Raw genomic sequence first — 19,384 nt, 5'->3', positions numbered from 1 at the left:
CTTTTCTTATAGCCAGTATTTTTTCCATCACTGCACTCAGTAGGCCAGGGCACTCCACCAATCCCAAGATGAACCAGCATGCAGGATATTTGCTTTCAAACCAAAGGATTACGCTACCTTCAGTGCATTCCACTGCCTCATCTGTTCTTCCTTGTTCCAGAGAAAACAAATGTGAATACATTGTGATTCATGATCTTAGGAAGGGCGGTCATCAAGCAAACAGAGATAAATATCATAGAAATATGTTGGCAAACCAACATACGTATCAATTGCATCAGTATCTCCTACTATTAACAACATCACTACATGCATGAAGCTGAAACAGAACCAACTCCCAAATTATGTATTTCGTAAGTGGCACTGTTGATTAATAATCATTCTGCATGTCTGTGATGTTTGTTTATTTAATAATGTTTTATTAAAAACCTTTTTCCATTAAACCCAGGGTTTTTTTTAGCTAAAGCTCAGAATACATTTTTTGCCATAAATGTTTAATATAAACTATAAAAAACTAAAAAGATCTAAATAAATAATCTTTTTTGGTTCTTTTCTGTTCTTTATGTGTGAATCCTCATTATTAATTTAGGATGCATTCTCTCAAATTTCTATTTAAGCAAAAATAATTCCAGATGCTTAACATACCATTAAATAGAATGGGTGAATAAAATTTCCACTGCTCAGTATACTTCATCTTATATAGCTCCACTGGTCAAAACCCTGAGTGGGACTGCTTACCTACGATGACGTCTACTTTCTTGCTGTCTTGACTCTCTCGATCATTGTATACACGACACCAGTAGGTTCCTTGATGCTCCAAATCCACATAAGGTACCTAAATCAGTATCAGAACATGCACATATTGACTGACTCTTTAATTTTAATTTAAAATGGCTTGGAGAAAATTATTATTATTTTTTTAAACCCTACAAAACTGAACATTGCAGACTTTCCTCCATTTTTTCCATTCATTACATTAGGTCAAGTACTAGCAAGCAAATAATACAACGACTCTAACGGTAGTGAGTCTGATGCGACACTAGTTGACACCTTTCAGGTAAGCACTTACATATGGGCTGGCACGGTGTTCTAGCCCTTTTGTAAATATAAGAATCAATTAATACTGGATAATAAAGATCTTGAAAAAAAAAAAAAAACTTGAAAACACCCCAAATATGAATCACTATTCACTGTGATTTTTCATTATACTATTTATTTCCATATTAACCACCCCAAATGTCCCCGAGACCAACTTCCTACCATGTATAGCTTTTTTGTCTCGTGTGTTAATCGTGATTCATTTTTGAACCACTGGTACTGAGGAATGGGGCTTCCGACAGCCACACACTGTAAGATCAACGTGCTGCCAGGCATCAGCTTTTGGGACTTTGGTTCAACACAGATTTGCAACTTGGATTCAGAGATGCCATCCCAACTGCCTTAAATTAAAAGAAAAATAGCAATGAACATAAAAGCTCTAAGTTAAAAAAACCTTTTAAAACTTTAATTAAAAAAAAAATGCTTTCAAGTTCATCCTTCATTTTTTTTTCCCCACAATCTTTAATAGAATCTCCCAAATGATATTTCAGAAAACTGTTGCACTTCTAGAAATATTAAGAGATGTTCTATGGATAAAGGATGCTATGGACAAATAAGTTTAGAACATTCTGGGTTAAACAAAGTTAGACAGATTTCTTTACTGCAAAACTTCTCAAAGTATTAGCATGCACTATATATTTAAGAGGGGAAAATAGTTTATGTGGTTTCTGAATGTGCTTAGCCATGTTTGGTAGAGCAAAGGACTTAACATCTTGAGTGACATTCATGTTAAAAACAGAAAGTTCTATGTTCCGCTGTTTGATTTTACTTGCCTTTTTGAAATCAGGAGTTTTGCAATTAGCACTGAATAAATATGGATGGGTTATCCCTAGCATTTCTTTCCAAGGCAGATATCAGAAAGCATTTTTTATTGAAGGCTCATCTGTCAGTCTTTAAGAGCCTTGAGGAAAGAGGGCTTGTCAATGAGATGTGGAAACAATGAAATTCTGTGTCTAGCACATTGCAGGTGATCAATAATATTTGTTGAATGAACAATATTCTATTCATAAACATGAAAGTTCATTACATGCACAGAAATATTCTACAAATCTATAAACCACTCTCTTAATGAATCATGACTGTTTCTAGAGACTTTGCTCAGGTGTGGGGAAGCTAAACTGAGAAGAGTGGAAGACACAGTCGGTGACAAAAGTCTGTTTCCCTCATGCTGCTTGTCTGGCAAAAACAACAGACGTGGTTCCTGACTGTGTGTGCGAACAAATAAAATAATACCCGACGGCTACTCTTCAGAAGACCTTAGGGTTCTTCCTTGATCAATACCGGTTACTGAACTAAAAAGCGGACGGGCAAAGAGGGGAAAACTGGCTGGATGGAAGGCTGCACTGCAGTGACTGATACACTGTAAGCCCTGCCACGCCAGGATCAACTCTACAGACGGACTTTATTCCATGACACAACTTTTTAGAAGTAACACAATAAATAGGGAGAAAAAAACACAGTGTAGAAAGGAACTCAAAAGTGACCAAGATTGCATTAGATTTCTTTTCTCCTCCAAAACCAGAGACCACAACATTCAGACCCATGAAAGGTGGCAAGTTTTCAGAGGTCGGCAGCAGGGCCAGATTGAGAAAGGCCATTTTATCCCCAAACATCTGCATGTCTCTCTTTGTCTGTCTGTTCATCCATCCATACAGAAAAAGAATCAAAACACATGGGATAAAATCTCAACGACTGGTGACATCACACCAGGGGAAGCACATACACATTGTATTGGGGAGTGCTGGCTTTGATACTTTGAAATGATTTAAAGGCAAACATTTAAAGTAAAACTCAAAAGAGGCAATTCCCATCCCAGCACTCAATTTATCACTTACTCTGGAAGCTTTCTGTTACTTCTGTGATATCGCAAACATCCAGCTGTGACCACTGGCTAAATTCAAAGGTGAAATTATTATTAACTCGACAGACATAAAAGCCTGCATCTTTTACATGCACTGTGTTAAAAACAAGTTCTGATGCATTTCCATTCGGGATCTGTGGAAGAATCAACACGAGGGTAAAAGTGAATGACTCGTCAAAATACGCCTTATAAACTGTGCTGTGCAAAGTGTATGATTTCCTGGGAGCTTTGAGAAGTGTATCTTTTTTCTCCTCGTTCTAAAATTTATGTTCCTTACGAAGCAAACAATAACATGTTGAATAATTTAGGACTGAAGTCATTGAAATCCAGTCTTTTACAAATCTGTTAACCAGACAGTTAAGCTCTATCCCATATATCTTTCAAAAACTCACCAACAGTGAAGTGTCTATTCTGTCCTTTAAAATTGTTTGATCATTAGTATTTACAGGCTTGAGAACCACAACATTCATGAGCTCAGTAGCCATACCATGAAGAAGTAAAGAGATCACGGAAAGTCAGGCCTGGCTGCACATCTCAGCTCTGATCAAATTAGCTGCGAGCATATGAGCAAGTTTTACCGAGACCCAGTCTCTCACCTGCAGAGTTTTATCGGAGGGTAGAGGCCTTGACGGCACACTTCTCCCAAGGCCTGGGAAGTAAAGAGCTATGGGAAGCCTGTTGGTGACAGGAAGGACTGGCCATTCAGGGGTATCCCAAGCCTTCCTCCCGGGCTTGGGTCATCTCAGCTGCTCCCATCAATTTACCACCACCATCCAACTCTGGCATATTGCCAAGGTTTCACCAGGTGCCTCCTTATACAGGGGCCCCCTTGCAAAGGACTTTAACACACTCCCCCCTCCAAGCCCCAACCAACTGAATTCAGCTCGCTCTCTTCTCAGAACCAGCACCAGAGCAAGGCCGTTTTGCTCAGGATCTGACAGCTGGGATGGAGACTGCCCTGAGCACTGCCTGCCCACCCTCCCACATGAACCCACCTAGTCTGCTTTCCTACTAGAACAGTCCTGGGTACTTCCTCTCTCCTGCAACCCCACTCCTCTCAGCCACTGACTTCAGATAGGAATCTCTCCTCTTCCAGCTGCTGCTGCTGCTAAGTCGCTTCAGTCGTGTCCGACTCTGTGCGACCCCATAGATGGCAGCCCACCAGGCTCCCCCGTCCCTGGGATTCTCCAGGCAAGAACACTGGAGTGGGTTGCCATTTCCTTCTCTATTCTCCCAGAAACCCCTCTGTACGTATTTACTAAAGAAACCCATGTTTCTTCCTGTAGAGGCTCTTTCTTTCTCATCCCTTTCCTGTAACTTTAACCCAGCATGGAACTACTGCTTTTGTAAGTTCCCACATGAATAAATTTTCTCTTCTCAATCTGTATTCTGTCAGTTGATTCACTGGCTCCCAGGGACAGAACATGAGAGGGCAGAGGAAAAGTATTTTCCTCTCTGACAATTTGATTCCCTCTGGACTTGCTCCTTTAATTTTCTCTACTTTAGCATCTCTTTTATTAGAGCACTCTCAAAAACATCTTCTAGTACCTTTATATCTTAAACAAACAAACAAAATCCCACATATCCTGCCCTGGACCCGTACACCTCTCAGCAGCACTGGAAATGCTGACCACCCTTTTCTTCCTGAAATACTTTCCCAGGGGCTTCCGACCATCCTCTCCTGGTCATGCTCTGTCTTCTCTTGCGAATTCTTCTTAGTCTCTCTACTGCTGCCTCCTCTGCTACACACACTTTCAGTGTCGCCTCCAGGGGTATCCAAGCTGACTTAGATGCATTCAGACATGAATAGGCACGTCAAACTTCATGGGTCTGAAACCACACTCTTGACTTTTCACCCTGAATCTCTTCCTCTCCCAGTCTCCAATACCTCAGTATATAAGAGGTCCCCAGAGGCTGGAGTGAAACATCTAGGGTCATCCTTGGGCTCTGTGCCTCTCCCCTCGGGCTCCCTCCCCATTTAGCCCACCAGATCCGATGAGCCCTGTCTCTAAAATAAAGCAACGCACCCACGCTGCTCCGTCTCCCCTGCCCTGTCCGAGCTCACACCACTGCTATTTCCAGTCTAGTGTAGGCATTAGGTAACTGGTCTTTTTGTTATGCTCTTGCTTCCATTTAAGTAGTGAAGCTGGGGGACTTGCCTGGTGGCCCAGGGGCTACGACTCTGCTCTCCCAGTGCAGGGGGCCTGGGTCCGATCCCTGGTGAGGGAACTAGGTCCCACATGCCGCAACTAAGACCCGGTGCAGAGAAATAAACACAGACTAAAAGGAAGCAGCATGCTCGTGCTTTAAGAACATAAAGCCTCCCGTTACTTCTCCTGTTTAAGACCTTGAGTGTCGTCTCCCTTGGTCTCACCCTGCTTATCTTCTACAGCTCTTAACTCACAGTTATCTCATTTGCTCCCTGTCTGTCCCCAGAGGAGGGGGCAGGGCCCTTGGGTGTCAGGCTTCACCATCTGGGCCTTAGAACCCGGACAGGTGCCCCACAAGTGGTTGTGAGACGAATGCCTCCTGTATCAGACTATGAATCTAAGGGTTGAGACAGAACTCGACTGGTGAGAGCCTTAGAACCCATCATAGCTCTTCAAATCCAGTGGGCACGCCTCTTCTCCTCAGTTTCTCCCCTTCCCAAAATCAGGACACAGTTCACACGTGATGTACGGGGTGGCCAAACAGCTCCTTGGGCTTTTCCTGTGACACCTTATGGAAAAACCCAAACGACCTCTTTGGCCAACCCATTACTTACCATAGTAAGATCTGCCCATGATTTCTTCCTCAAAGGCATTCACTGAAATGAAAGCCACTCTGCAGTTGAGAGCTATGGTAAAAGTGACTTCAGTTACCACCCCTCGAGAGCCTAGGCACGTAAAACGTCCTCTCAGTCAGGCGCTCAACGCCCAGCGATAGGAATGTGAGGGGCTCCTGACAGTCAAGCGCCCAGCACAGGCCTGTCTGCCACTGGCGCCCGCCCAGTCCCATCGCTGCGGTTCACAGCTACCCTGGCTCACCCGGGTGTGAGTGACAGATATTAAAAGCTGTACAAATCCCCATGCTTCTTCTGAGGCACAGGGTGACCCCATCAGAGGAAAGAACGTCATTTTGGAACAACTCTTGAGCTTAAATTCGTATTTGCAAATGGAGTTTTAGTGTTGAGTTGAGAAGAAAGTTTGGTTATGTGACTCACAGGCTGAAAAGAATAATGGAGTTTCAAGGTGCCATCTGGAGGGCAGGCAAGGAGGTGGGTGGATGAGGGAGAAGAGAGAAGCTCGCAAGAGTGGAGCTCGACGGCCGGACCACTGAGAAACCCCCAGCGGCGGAGTGGCTCAAAGAACGTTTAGTGACTTTTTTATCATCGTTACTTTTAAAATTGGCCTCACTGCACAGCATGTGGGATCATAGTTTCCTGACCAGGGACTGAACTTGTACCTCACGCATTTGGAGTCTGGTGTCTTAACCACCGGACCACCAGGGAAGTCCTTTCAAAGACTGTTTAAGAAAAGAGAATTTCAATATGCAAATTTAAATTATTTGTTCCGTGCTCAGGGATATAATCCTTTCACGAAAGGAACAAATGTCTCTCTCTACCAACCTGAATTTTACTTCAGAAACTACCATCAAAGCCTAAATCTTTTGATATAATAGTTATGTGGAATGCTAAAAACAATACTGCCTTTCATGCTGCTTTGAAATCCTCTTAAAGATTATGATTGGAACAATCTGTTGTAAAGAATTCTGTATATCTATGTCAGAAGGTATTGGTGATGTTTCCCGTTTACTAATATTTTTGCCCCAGGTACTCCTGATTTTCCACAGTTTTCAGAATACAGAACTGATCTTATTACTGCTTAAAAAGTAATGATTATTGAATGCATCAGTAATAACACTGACCCTTTAACAAGGACCTATCAGGCCCTTTAACAAAATTCCTATAAATATATTAAAGACAGTAAGGTTAACTAATTTTCTTTTTCTCTCTTTTTTGTTGTTGTTCACTCAGCTGTGTGCAACCCCATGGACTGCAGCACGCCAGGCTTCCCTGTCTTTCACTATCTCTTGGAGATTGCTCAAACTCAGCTCCATTGAGTTGGTGATGCCATCCAACCATCTCATTCTCTGTTGCCCCCTTCTCCTCCTGTCTTCAATCTTTCCCAGCATTAATCTCTCTTCTTTTTACAGAGGAATTAAAAGACATTTAAAAGACATTAAAATTACCTCTTTATTCATTTTGAACCATTGATATTGTACAAAAGGATGTCCAGTTGCCCGGCAACACAGCTTCACAAACTGTCCTGCCAAGACTGCTTTGGATTCGGGGTTTACAGTGATCTTTATTCCTTAAAAAAAAAAAAAGAAGTTATATAAATAGAATCAGAGAAGAGGGGCTTTCCTTGTTTATGTTTCTGAAACCAAAAAAAGAAATATTTTGGAAATAACCTGCATATTCATTCTTGCTATAAATCACTTATTCAGATCTCTTCCCCATCAGATGGTGAGTCTGTGAGTTCCAGGCTCTGTAAAACCAGGAGGAAAGAAACTCACCTGCAGAAGACTTTGATCGACCACATCCCCCTCAGCCCTGACGACTGGGGGTGAAAACTTTTCACTGTATTTCTTCAGTTCTGAGAAATATTTTTTCCACGTCCTAACGCCTCTGAAATCAGGATGTGCCTTTAGTAACTGTCTGAGGGAGCAGTCAGGATGCGCTCTCAGGGCCAGCTCTGGTACTACTTGATCACAAGTGCTTATACGGTCAGCACTTCAACTCAGGTAGGGGCATGGTTTTGTAAGACAAGTGCGAGTTTAAATGCCATTGAAATGTCTTCAAAAGACATTCCCTGGAGGACCAGGGGTTAAGGCTTTACCCTGTAATCCAGGGCATGTGCGTTAGACGCCTGCTTGGGGGAACTGAGATCCCATGTGGCTCCTGGCCAGAAAAGATGAAACATAAAACGGAAGCAATGTTGTGACAGATTCAATAAAGACTTAAAAAAAAAAAACTGGTCCACTGGGGGGGGGGGGGAAGAATTCCAATGCTATGGTTTAGCATTAAAATAAAACTATTCTGTAAGCAGAAAGGCAGAGAAACAGAAGAGCCCCATAAAAATTTGATACATGTGATGCAAACATTTCTCATCTGAGAAATGACTACCAGCATCAAAACCTGGAAAACTTTTTCTTTTTGCGGGGTAGGGGGTGTGCCACATGGCTTGTGGGATCTTAGTTCCCTGACCTGGGGCCTCAGCAGTGGAAGTCTGGAGATCGAACCACTGGATCGCCAGGGAATTCCCCAAACATGGAAAACTTCTGAGAAGAGCTTCTTGTCAAGAATCCTGGAGTCAATAATGGAATGCCTCCCCCTCCCTCTCTCTCAATCACTCCCTCTGGGGAAGCCCGATGAGAGTCCCCGGGGACACCTGCGCGGCTCTGCAGAGGCCTGGGCGGTAAGGAAAGCAATGCGGGCCTCCTGCCAGCACCCACGTGCACGAACCATGTGAGGAGAGGATCGCCAAGCCCTATTTGGACCTTCAGATAGCTGCAGCCCCGGCCGATGGCTGGACTGTCACCTCATGAGAGACGCTGAGTCAAAACCAGCGGCTCAACACTCCTGGATTCCTGCCCTCAGAAACTCCGAGATAATCAGTGGATGGTGATTTGAAAATTCTCAGTCTTGGATAATTTGTTATGCAGCAGCAGATAACTGAAGGAACCAAGGCTAGGACATTTCACACTTGCCAGGGTTTTAACACATAAATCTTGGCTTTTGTGCTAAATCACTTCAGTCGTGTCCAACTCTTTGCGACCCTATGGACTGTAGCCCGCTAGGCTCCTCTGTCCATGGGATTCTCCTGGTAAGAAAACTGGAGTGGGTTGCCATGCCCTCCTCCAGGGGATCTTCCAGACCCAGGGATCAAACCCACGTCTCATGTCTCCTACATTGGCAGGCGGTTTCTTCACTACTAGCACCACCTGGGAAGCCCAGCTGGCTTTCAGAAAGGAGAAATCATCATTAAAACTTATAAAACATACTTTCCCGCACCTATTTTTATTTTTCCTCACATATCCTGAACATGATCTCATATCTTTTTCTTCTACAACCCAGTAATGCAAATGATCAAAACAAGATTACCACTGAAGAGGAGACAGACCTAAAGAACAGCAATCTTAATACATGAAAGGTACTAAACTCTCAAGGGGAAGAACAGTATATAAGACAAAACAGGCATGTGAAATCCATGCAGGAAAGACATTGAATAAAACCAAAATTCAAAACGAGTAAACATTTATTGCATTCCTGTCATATCTGAGGGTCTGGAGAAACTCTGGAAAATCAGTAAATACAGCAGGGCCTCTCAAAAAAAAAAAAAAAAAAAAATTTTAAACTCCTGCCAAGGAAAAGCTTTCATATTCATTCATCCTTTATGTGGATGCCAACTGGGCACAGGATGGCTGACGTAACAGCTTTCCTGAATTCTGTTATCCATGTTAGTAGGAAAGTATATGTTGAAGTCAGAAAATGGGATGAGCACTCTTACTTAAGCCAGAAAATTCACACACTATATTTTAACGCTCGCATATACTGTTCAACTGCCAGGAGAGACTTACAACTTTAAGACGCAAGGATTCTCATTTCCAACGTTTAAGTATGATAAGAGAGGGAAGAAAAAAAGTTGCAAAAACAACAGAAGGGAACGAGTATAAATTTGAACTATAAATCTAGGCATTGTAGCTAAATTGGCTTTAAAATGAGGGTGCCTTACAGCCACCTCGGATGTGCTGTCCCCAAGCCCTCGGGACACAGAGCCTCCGCGCCTCCTAGACCCCCCAGGCTTCCCCGTCTCAGGGAGGACAGACCAGGTCTCAGCCAGCCCCGGGCCTCCAGTGACTCATGACAGACCCTCCGCACACTCCCTTCTTCTCCACGCGTAATTCAGCTGCAAGTCCTGTCAGCTAGGCTTTCCCACGTCTCACCATCTCCCACGCCATGATCTCAATCCAAGCCACCGTCCCTCCTGACTGTTGCCACAATCTGCTAACGTTCTTTCCTTACTTCCAACCAGCAGCTCAATATCTTTTTAAAACAAATTGATCCACAGCTCTCCTGATTAAAAACCCTCTTTGGACCTCCGACTGCACCTAGAATATGACCCAAGCTCCTTATGTGGCCAACAAGGCCCTCTGTGAACGGAACCCTCTGCCCTCGTCCTGCCAGCTCCTTGCCCACCACGCTCCAGTGATGCAGACTTCTTTCCTCCAGAAGACAAGCTCTTTCCTGCCTTTTTGCTTCCCAGTTCTCTGCCGGATTTCTCCCCTGACCCCCAGTGTCTCATGGCAGACAGTTTTAACATCCAGGTCTTCAGCAGTTCTGGGAAAGGTCTCTTGATGGGTAAGCCCCCACCCTCTTTCTCTATGATAGTCTCCCAGCTTTGTGGGCTTCACTGCACTCATCACCTGAAGTCTCGTTTCTTACTGTCTCACCAACTCAATCAGAGGTTCTTGTCTTAGTCATCGGTTCACCTGATGCCTAGAACAGTGCTTGGCACAGTGGAACAGTGGGTGTTCAACACATATTTGCTGAACAAATGTGTATTATAATAATAAAAATGACTACAGCAGCAATTTTACTGGCTGCTTTATATTTGCCTGCCATTTTGATTTCTAACCTTCAAAATAACCATGGTAATTAGATCAATGTTACAATGAGGAGAAATGAACTTAAGTCATTTGCATAAAGTCATCCGAGTTACCTTGGGTAAATTATTTAACCTCCCCAGGACTAATTTTTTTCTCACTGTAAAATGGCAGAACCAGGATGCAAACCTAAGTTTTCCTAGGCTTCAAAACTCTTTTAAGCCTTTGATCATCCCAGTGCTCTTTTTCCTTCCACCTTTACTGAAGAACAGCGGACAAAACTGCTTATATTTAGGGGTACAACACGATGGTTTACTAGTTATACATATACGTGGCAAGTGAAATGCTTGCCATGATAAGTTAATGGATACATTCGTCAGCTCACACATCGTCATTTTCCAGTGATTCTTTTTTTCGGGCCCTGAAGCACGGGCAATCTGGCTTCACAGGTGGCTCAGTGGTAAAGAACCTGCCTGCCAATTCAGGAGCCACAGGAGACGCAGGTTCCATCCCTCGTTTGGGAAAATCCCCTGGAGGAGGAAATGGCTACTCACTCCAGTATTCCTGCCTGGAAAAGTCCATGGATAGAGGAGCCTGGTGGGCTACAGTCCGTGGGGTGGCAAAGAGGTGGACACGACTGAGTGCACAGCATGTGAGATCTTAGTTCCTCAACCAGGGACCAAACCGGCACTCCTGCACTGGAGAGCAGAGTCTTAACCACTGGACCGGCAGGCAAGTCCCAGTTTTCTGGGGACCCTTAATGTGTCTCCCACGCTAACCCTATATTCTGCCAGAGTGAGTCTCTCTTACTGGAAGGAGTGTGTCTTGCACCACAACAGTGCTTCAATATTTACCTTGGTGAAGAGTCCCTGCTATTACACAAAGAGACAAGAGAGGAGAAAGAAGAAACTGAAAATCTTTCTCTTTAGAGGGTCTTAAAAAGCAATGAATGACTTTAGTCGAAGCAGGCCATGTGACCAGGATGTTCCAGAAGCATCCTTTGTGGGAGACAAGACTAAGTAACTTTTAACAGACATTCAAGCATACAGTGTATACACCAGTCCTGTGCCAACGGTTTTAGTTGTCTAAGTCTTCAGGAAGCAAGCAAAGACATGTTTTTATTATTTATTGCTTCAAAGACTGAGAACTGAAAGGCAAAGTGTGATTTGAAAACCGCCCTGGGTGAGGAGTAAAGAGAGAAGTCAATACCTCCCATGTTTCAACCACATATGTTTCCTTCCTCCCACGTCATGTGTGCATGCGCGCGCGACAGGGAACGGTGGTCACCTCTAACCACCCTCGTGCAGTGCCCGCTAGAAGGTGCTGAAACAAAGTCGTGAGGGGGATGGCGCAGAGCTCTCGGGAGGGTGTTCACAGGCACAGAAATGAAAGCTCTATTGTAAAGGGCGATCGCAGCTTCCTGGCAAACAAGCCTATTTTCAGATAACATCTGCAAAGAAGTCACATAAGTTACTTGATTTCCTGTAAGGTGGGGACAATCTGACTGGGTCTGATGGCACACGAGGATTGTGCTTTCAACACACACACCTGTATAGAACAACCGGTTCAAGATATGTAACAATAAAACCCCCACTGGAATTGCTACACAGATAAACAGGGGTGATTCTTGACTTGACAGAAGGACTCCTCATCAGCTCCCTTTGCCTTATTCTCTCTTACAAAGCCCTTGACACTGATGCAACTCACAACTTTTCCAGGAATAGATCTATTGTGTACATTACGGTGCATCTATTTTCAGAAGCCATGAACCAAAAAAACCATTTCCACCATCTTCCATTTAAAACCCTCCCTTTGAGGTTTTATTTTGAGCGTTTGTAGGCTATTACTTGGAGAAGGAAATGGCAACCCACTCCAGTATTCTTGCCTGGAGAATCCCAGGGACAGAGGAACCTGGTGGGCTTCCGTCTACGGGGTCGCACAGAGTCAGACATGACTGATGCGACTTAGCAGCAGCAGCAGGCTATTATTGAAAAGCACCCCAGAGAGTCCCACGATAAACACCATCCCTCCTCCTTTAACAATTTTCCCTCATCACACAAGCAGTGTGTGTCCATGCCCTTTCCTCCTTCAGGTCAACTGACGTTTGTGTCTGCTGCGGCTAAACCTGGTCTCCCAGCTCACTCTGCTCATGCTGCCAGCCACCAGCTCCCTGCAGTGTCCTGGCACGGAAGCCCACCCTCCCAGTCCTCACCAGCACTCCCCTTCTGTTTCCCCACTTTCTTAATCTTCCTTCCAGTTTTACCTCTTTTTTCTTCTTAACATCCCGCTTTCAGGAATTTCTGTTGTTCATGAAACAAGATGAGTCCCTTGTAAGTAAGATCTAGTACCTGAGTGGAGAAAGCAATGGCACCCAACTGCAGTACTCTTGCCTGGAAAATCCCATGGGCAGAGGAGCCTGGTAGGCTACAGTCCATGGGGTTGCGCAGAGTCAGACATGACTGAGCGACTTCACTTTCACTTTTCACTTTCATGCATTGGAGAAGGAAATGGCAACCCACTCCAGTGTTCTTGCCTGGAGAATCCCAGGGACAGGGGAGCCTGGTGGGCTGCTGTCTATGGGGTCGCACAGAGTCAGACACAACTGAAATGACTTAGCAGCAGCAGCAGAAGCAGCAGTATCTGAGTACTTTTTAACTTGTCAAGAAGAAAAAAACTGAGGTCGGTGGGTCAAAGAGGGAATTGAGTATGATAATCTGTAGTTAAGCATCCCGAACAATCTAGACTCTTCCTAGCATTACTGGAGATGACAGTGAATCCAGGCCAGGTTCTGATCCTACTTTTGTCAAAACCAACTGTGATTTTGGCCAAATGATAACTTCCGGTAATCTCCTTTTCCACATAACTGTGTGCTCACATTTAAAATTTAGATGTTCGGGACAGTCCTGCTCTGGTCCTTCACAGAACTGTGAAGATAAAAACGTGAAGTAGAGGTATCTTAGAAACTGAAGAATAATAGCCATCTTTGCTCTTATCTTACAGACAATGAAAGTAATAAAAAATAAAATTGATATCAGAAACATAACCATGAGTATGTGACAGGGAATTAAAGAAGAAAAATGAATTGACATGAAAAAGGAGTGGGGAAGAATGGAAAAGACCTCAGTGAAACCACATGACTCTGCCAGCATGGCTGAAATGTACCCGCGGCAAAGCTCCTTTTATGTAAGAATGAAATAAAATGGCAGCATCACAAAACTGGAGCAGAAAGAGCCCTGGCGTCCATCTACTGCAACCCTATGTAGGTCTCTTACCGCTCCTGCATCACCAGGAAGGTTCTTTACCACTAGCGCCACCTGGGAAGTCCGTGTAACACAGTAATTCTCTCTAAATGTCCCCCACCCTCCAGCCCCTGCTTAGTGGATTCCAGGTCAGAGCATGTCTTCCTTGGCAACAAATCTCGTGATGAGCATGGCCCTAGCTGATAGAGCTGGTCGGTCTGCGCTCAAACGGTTTCTCTTAAAACAGAGCCTCACGGATGGTGCTTACACCTCTGCACTCAAGACAAAAGCATCTCAAATAGCACATCTAGGCTTATTTGTGTTTGCCAAGGCTACAGATGCTAATCGTGGTTGTTTTGAGACCAGGATCTTTGACCCTTTAAAAAAAAGAAAAAAAGGTCTGAAAAATCATTACAGTCTTCTGGTTCAAAACAGTTTCAGTGAATTCATTTAATGCCCCTGCCCTTCTCCAATTTCCCCTGAAATGCCGAGAGGAATAAAAATAGGAAAACAGTGAGTCAGAGCTGGACAATGCGGATGGACACCGTCCATTCATAAAAATCATAAGCCATTTCTCTAACATAAAGTGCAGACTAGACTAGTCTAAGAGGCAAGCTGGCCAACCCATGTGCCGTGGAGAAACCCAACTGGAAGGAAGGCAGAAGAGGATAAATCACAATCTTCTGCAAAATATATCGGGTATCCGAGCCCATAGAGCACAAGAATTTGGGCGTGCGTAACCCTTGGCTTAGACCTCAAATGAGCAACCACAGAAGTTAGCTCCTCATCAAGGCAACTGTTGCAGTAAGAGACGGGGGAGCCCTCCCCATCTACGTCTGGGCCACCAAAACAAAGACATTCGAGAAACCCGGTACCATAGCCATCTCCTATGGCCATCTGTGGCTGTCTTCCCACAAACAACAGGAATAGAAGATGGCAAACTCAGACTAAAATAAACCTGAAGTCTCCCCTTCTCCTTGTATTTAGGCCTGAGAGGCCTGTTTGGAGGTTTACAGCATCTTGGTCTCTCAAACCAGAGCTCTCTATAAGGACAATCAGAGAAAAGTCATCAGATTTTTTTGTGGAATAAGAACTAATATCCTTTTATGAGACTGCATTATCAAAAAAAGAGAAAATATTAGAACATTCCCACTTTGTATTTTCACCAAGATTCAGGAACACACTGAAAAGGAAAAACTGGAGATTTATTTATACTTGTTTTACGATTATACTGGATTTGATGAATTACATGTTTGTCTTCCCTCCTAGATGATGAGTTTTGAACGCTCAGGAACTACTGTCTTAGTCATCTTTGAATTCACAATACCACGCACAATGCCTGGAATAGCAAAAGTATTAGAGTACAGCAAGGTTGACTGAGTGAACAAAATCCCACATTAAGCTGATTCTATCAGGGCTTGCATTCTTAATTACAATGGTTTTTATTCTCAATGTCCCTACTGAAATGTTAAGTTCTTCTTTAATTCTTAAATTTCTATACTCTAACACATGTAAATACAGTAAGTTTTAGATTACTCACATAAGATTCAGGAAGAAAGCTGACTGTAAATTACGAGTTTTTTTAGATCCCCAACTACTTCCTCTTAAATCAACAATGAACATTCAAGTAACAACCAATTTCTAATGTATGGCTAATCCAACATAAAACTTCACAGAAATAGTGCCTCGCTGGTAATGCAGAAACTTCTCTCTTTTTCCTAGTCTCCCCTCAAATGTGAAAAAGCCCCAGCGTATAACTGAAAAAGCCTATAGGCCTAAAATCTGAATGACTTGCACAAGGCAATGCTGATGGCAAGGCGCTGATCTTACTACTTGGAGAGAAACACAAAGGGCAGAAACAGAGATTTTTCCAAAGATGATGACTGAGTTGATGAGGATGGTACTGTACTGGCTGCTGCCGGCTTATCACATCAAAACAGGAAATAGTTAAAACTTTCAGGCATATCTATATACGCAAATAAATATGTGACTCCATTTCAGTCCACCCTGATTCACACACAGAAAATCTGAAAACCTTCAATCTCAGGCCAGCGATCACAACACAAACCATGAGATGAGTGTGCAGCCTCCTACATACAGGTCAACACAGCCTCATCTCCGCAGCTCCCCCAAATCTGCGAGGTAAAGAACACTTACTTTCATTTTATAGACTTGACAGGGTCATTAAGTGCAATTGCTGAAAAACCTAATGAGATGTTATATTTATACCCACAGAAGTTTCTTAAGTTTTCAGAGGCCCTGGTATTCTATAAAGCAGAACTTTATAGCCGAGTGCCCTAGGCTGGTAGATTTCAATCACCACAATGCCAGGGCACTTCTGAGACACTGGGGATACAAACATTAGTGAACGTCACCTGAAGGACTGGTTTACTGTTTGGTGACGGAGAGCACCTGCATCTAGACGGGACCTGTGTTAGCAGCCAGTTATTCCTAACCAGGCCTCTTCCAAGAAAAGACCCTGAGAAACACTCATCAAGCATTCGATACAGTCGGTAACACAGAGGAGGTGTTTATAGGAGGCTGTTTCACCATCTGCACTTGGCCTGGAAAAGCAGGGGATAACCTGAGAGTCCAAGCTTCCCGGCTTACAATCCAGGGTCCATTTGTAGTAGAGTTCTCAGCTCCCCATCCTCACCCTGCAGCACCCAGTTTTGTCTTGTCTGGTGATCCACGAGACAAGACAGTTTCTGGCAAGCTGATTAACCCATTCCCTCCTGGTTCTCCGCCAGGTGAACTGGCATATTCCATCGCGTTGGTCGTGACAGGTGCAGGGATGATGGGCACATGACCAAAATCAGTTAACTTGCTAGAGAATCCGATGATTTTTGCTGAGACAAGGATAAATGCCAGGAACAGCTAGTAGACACCTTATGACTATGTAAAAGTCAGTCCTGGGAGGAAGTCAATGACAGGAAAGGAAGGGCAGAGACGAAATCCACCTTCTTGGAAACAGGGCTGCCCCCTGCCTTTCCTGAAGCCGAAATTGCTGCAAGACTTTTTGATGGAACCAAAATACTCCCTTTATTACGGCAACCTGCACTGAGGTTTCTGGTACATGTACTTCACAATATGCCTCTATACCACGTGTCCCTAATTTCCCACATCCCTGAGAAAGGTCTGCAGTGTGGCTACTGTCACATGACCTGGATGACATGGTCCCTTCTGCTGACGTCATGGTAACTGACCAACTCCACCCACAGCTGTGGAAAGGAAGGACTGTTTCCTATTCATCACATCTGACCTTGGAAGTGAGCAACTTCACTCAATATTGGTATATTCAGGGGAAAAAAAAGTAACTCATTTGGTTGAGTTACTCAACATTTCAAAAGCACCATGCTGGTTGGCAAAAAACTTCAACAATAAACACCTGTCATACTTTATCTTGTTCACATACATACACATAAATAAATACATGTGTATTTGCTTTCTTGGCTGTTCTATTTCAACATAAGTTATAGAAACCTTACCCCTCAACACTTTCACACGCACCTCCTTGGAATAAAGACATTCTTCTACAGAATGACACCACCATCATCACATAATAATTCTTTAATATCTAACATGTATGTTGTATTCAAGTTGTTTCAACTGTCCCCAAAATGTGTTCTATAGCTGTTTTTTTTTTTTTTGAAAAACAATCCAACTGAAGTTTTTGTATTGTATTTGCTTTTTATGCATTCTTTAGTCTCAACCCAGGGGAATAAATGAGGCTCCATATGTGTACATGTTCCAACAATACTTAACACAATTCATCTGGTCAAATGAGACACTTCCCTCTGAGTTGGCCTCCTTGACCTCCTGGAGAACGTGCTCACGGGGAAGGCCTACCTGGGGGGCTGAGAAGCTGAAGGACCTCGGTGTGCTCCATGGCCTGCAGGAAGTCGCTCAGCTCCATGACTGTACAGCCCTTCTCAGCCAGCAGCTTCAGTAAACACAGGCTGGGGCTGCCTTCAGGTTCCAGGACCTTGAGAGAACACTGCTCCAAGTCGAGACAACTGCCAATGACAGATGTAAGTCAGGTCAGCACCCTTTCTTCAGTGCGATCTGCCTGCTATATGCCTTTGGCCCCATCGAGGGTGTGGCAGGGAATAAACAGTCGAGTGGTGGAAAATGGTTTACAGGACAAATGGCTGCCGTCCCTTTAGACAGTCTCCTGATGATGCTCACCTTGTATAGCAGAAGTTGGCAAACTTTTCCTGTAACGTGCCACATTGTAAATATTTTAGGCTTTATATGGGCCTCAGGAGAAGGCAATGGCACCACACTCCAGTACTCTTGCCTGGAAAATCCCATGGATGGAGGAGCCTGGTAGGCTGCAGTCCATGGGGTCACTAAGAGTTGGACACGACTGAGTGACTTCACTTTCACTTTTCACTTTCATGCTTTGGAGAAGGAAATGGCAACCCACTCCAGTGTTCTTGCCTGGAGAATCCCAGGGACGGGGGAGCCTGGTGGGCTGCCGTCTATGGGGTCGCACAGAGTCAGACACGACTGAAGCGACTTAGCAGCAGCAGCAGCAGCAGCAGGGTCTTTGGTGTACCTTGTTTTTGTTTTATAATATTTTAAATATAAAAAAATGTTCTTGGCGCATGAGCTATACAAAAACAGACCACGCTCTGAATATGGCCCATAGGCTGTTGTTGGCAGACCCTTGCTCTATTTGACACATTTTGCCTTAAAGCCATGCGCTTTTCTTTCATAAGCATGTCTTCTTTTTGTTGTTGTTTAGTTGCTAAGACTCTTCTGACTCTTTGCGACCCCATGGACCGTATCCCACCAGGCTCCTCTGTCTATGGGATTTCCCAGGCAGGAATACTGGAGTGGGCTGCTATGTCTTCTTTACTCAACTAGATAAAAGTACTACTTGCAAACAGAAACCCTATCATCCACTGGATTGGCCAAAAAGTTCATTTGGGTTGTTCTATACCCTTTTCTGGGAGGGTGGTAGACATAATTCCCTTATAATTAATACTTGCTAGAAAATGGAGTTTGACATCGTGCATAACTACACCAACATTCGTCAAGGCTGAATATCACAGGTATAAGGGAGTATTATGACCATTCTTTGCAGCCAAAGATGGAGAAGCTCTATACATTCAACAAAAAGAAGACCAGGAGCTGACTGTGGCTCAGATCACGAACTCCTTATTGCCAAATTCAGACCTAAATTGAAGAAAGTAGGGAAAACCACTAGACCATTCAGGTATGACCTCAATCAAATCCCTTATGATTAAACAGGGGAAGTGAAAAATAGATTTAAGGGATTAGATCTGATAGAGTGCCTGATGAACTATGGACAGAGGTTTGTGACACTGTACAGGAGACAGGGATCAAGATCCTCCCCAAGAAAAAGAAATGCAAAAAAGCAAAATGGCTGTCTGAGGAGGCCTTACAAATAGCTGTGAAAAGAAGAGAAGCGAAAAGCAAAGGAGAAAAGGAAAGATATAAGCATCTGAATGCAGAGTTCCAAAGAATAGCAAGAAGAGATAAGAAAGCCTTCCTCAGCTATCAATACAAAGAA

At 43.8% G+C, this 19,384-nt stretch overlaps 1 protein-coding gene across 2 annotated transcripts in view; it reads right to left on the bottom strand.

Annotated features, from left to right (window-relative positions):
* The window catches only part of MALT1 (MALT1 paracaspase), a 69,909-nt gene that overhangs the window by 37,504 nt on the left and 13,021 nt on the right, over nucleotides 1-19,384 (bottom strand). Inside the window, exons 2-7 of one of the 2 annotated variants that reach the window (XM_070361964.1) lie at nucleotides 17,692-17,858; nucleotides 7,187-7,308; nucleotides 2,931-3,090; nucleotides 1,258-1,436; nucleotides 736-832; nucleotides 118-150 (exon numbers count right to left, since the gene is read on the bottom strand). In XM_070361964.1, coding sequence (XP_070218065.1) covers nucleotides 118-150; nucleotides 736-832; nucleotides 1,258-1,436; nucleotides 2,931-3,090; nucleotides 7,187-7,308; nucleotides 17,692-17,858 — 758 coding nt within the window. The remainder of the gene's footprint in view (nucleotides 1-117; nucleotides 151-735; nucleotides 833-1,257; nucleotides 1,437-2,930; nucleotides 3,091-7,186; nucleotides 7,309-17,691; nucleotides 17,859-19,384) is intronic. The other variant, XM_070361965.1, reaches the window with a different exon arrangement.

This window comes from Bos mutus, chromosome 24, assembly GCF_027580195.1.
Source record: "Bos mutus isolate GX-2022 chromosome 24, NWIPB_WYAK_1.1, whole genome shotgun sequence".
In the NCBI taxonomy this organism is placed as follows: domain Eukaryota; kingdom Metazoa; phylum Chordata; class Mammalia; order Artiodactyla; family Bovidae; genus Bos; species Bos mutus.
The sequence above is the reverse complement of the archived record's forward strand: the minus strand, read 5'-3'. Positions and strand labels throughout refer to the sequence as shown.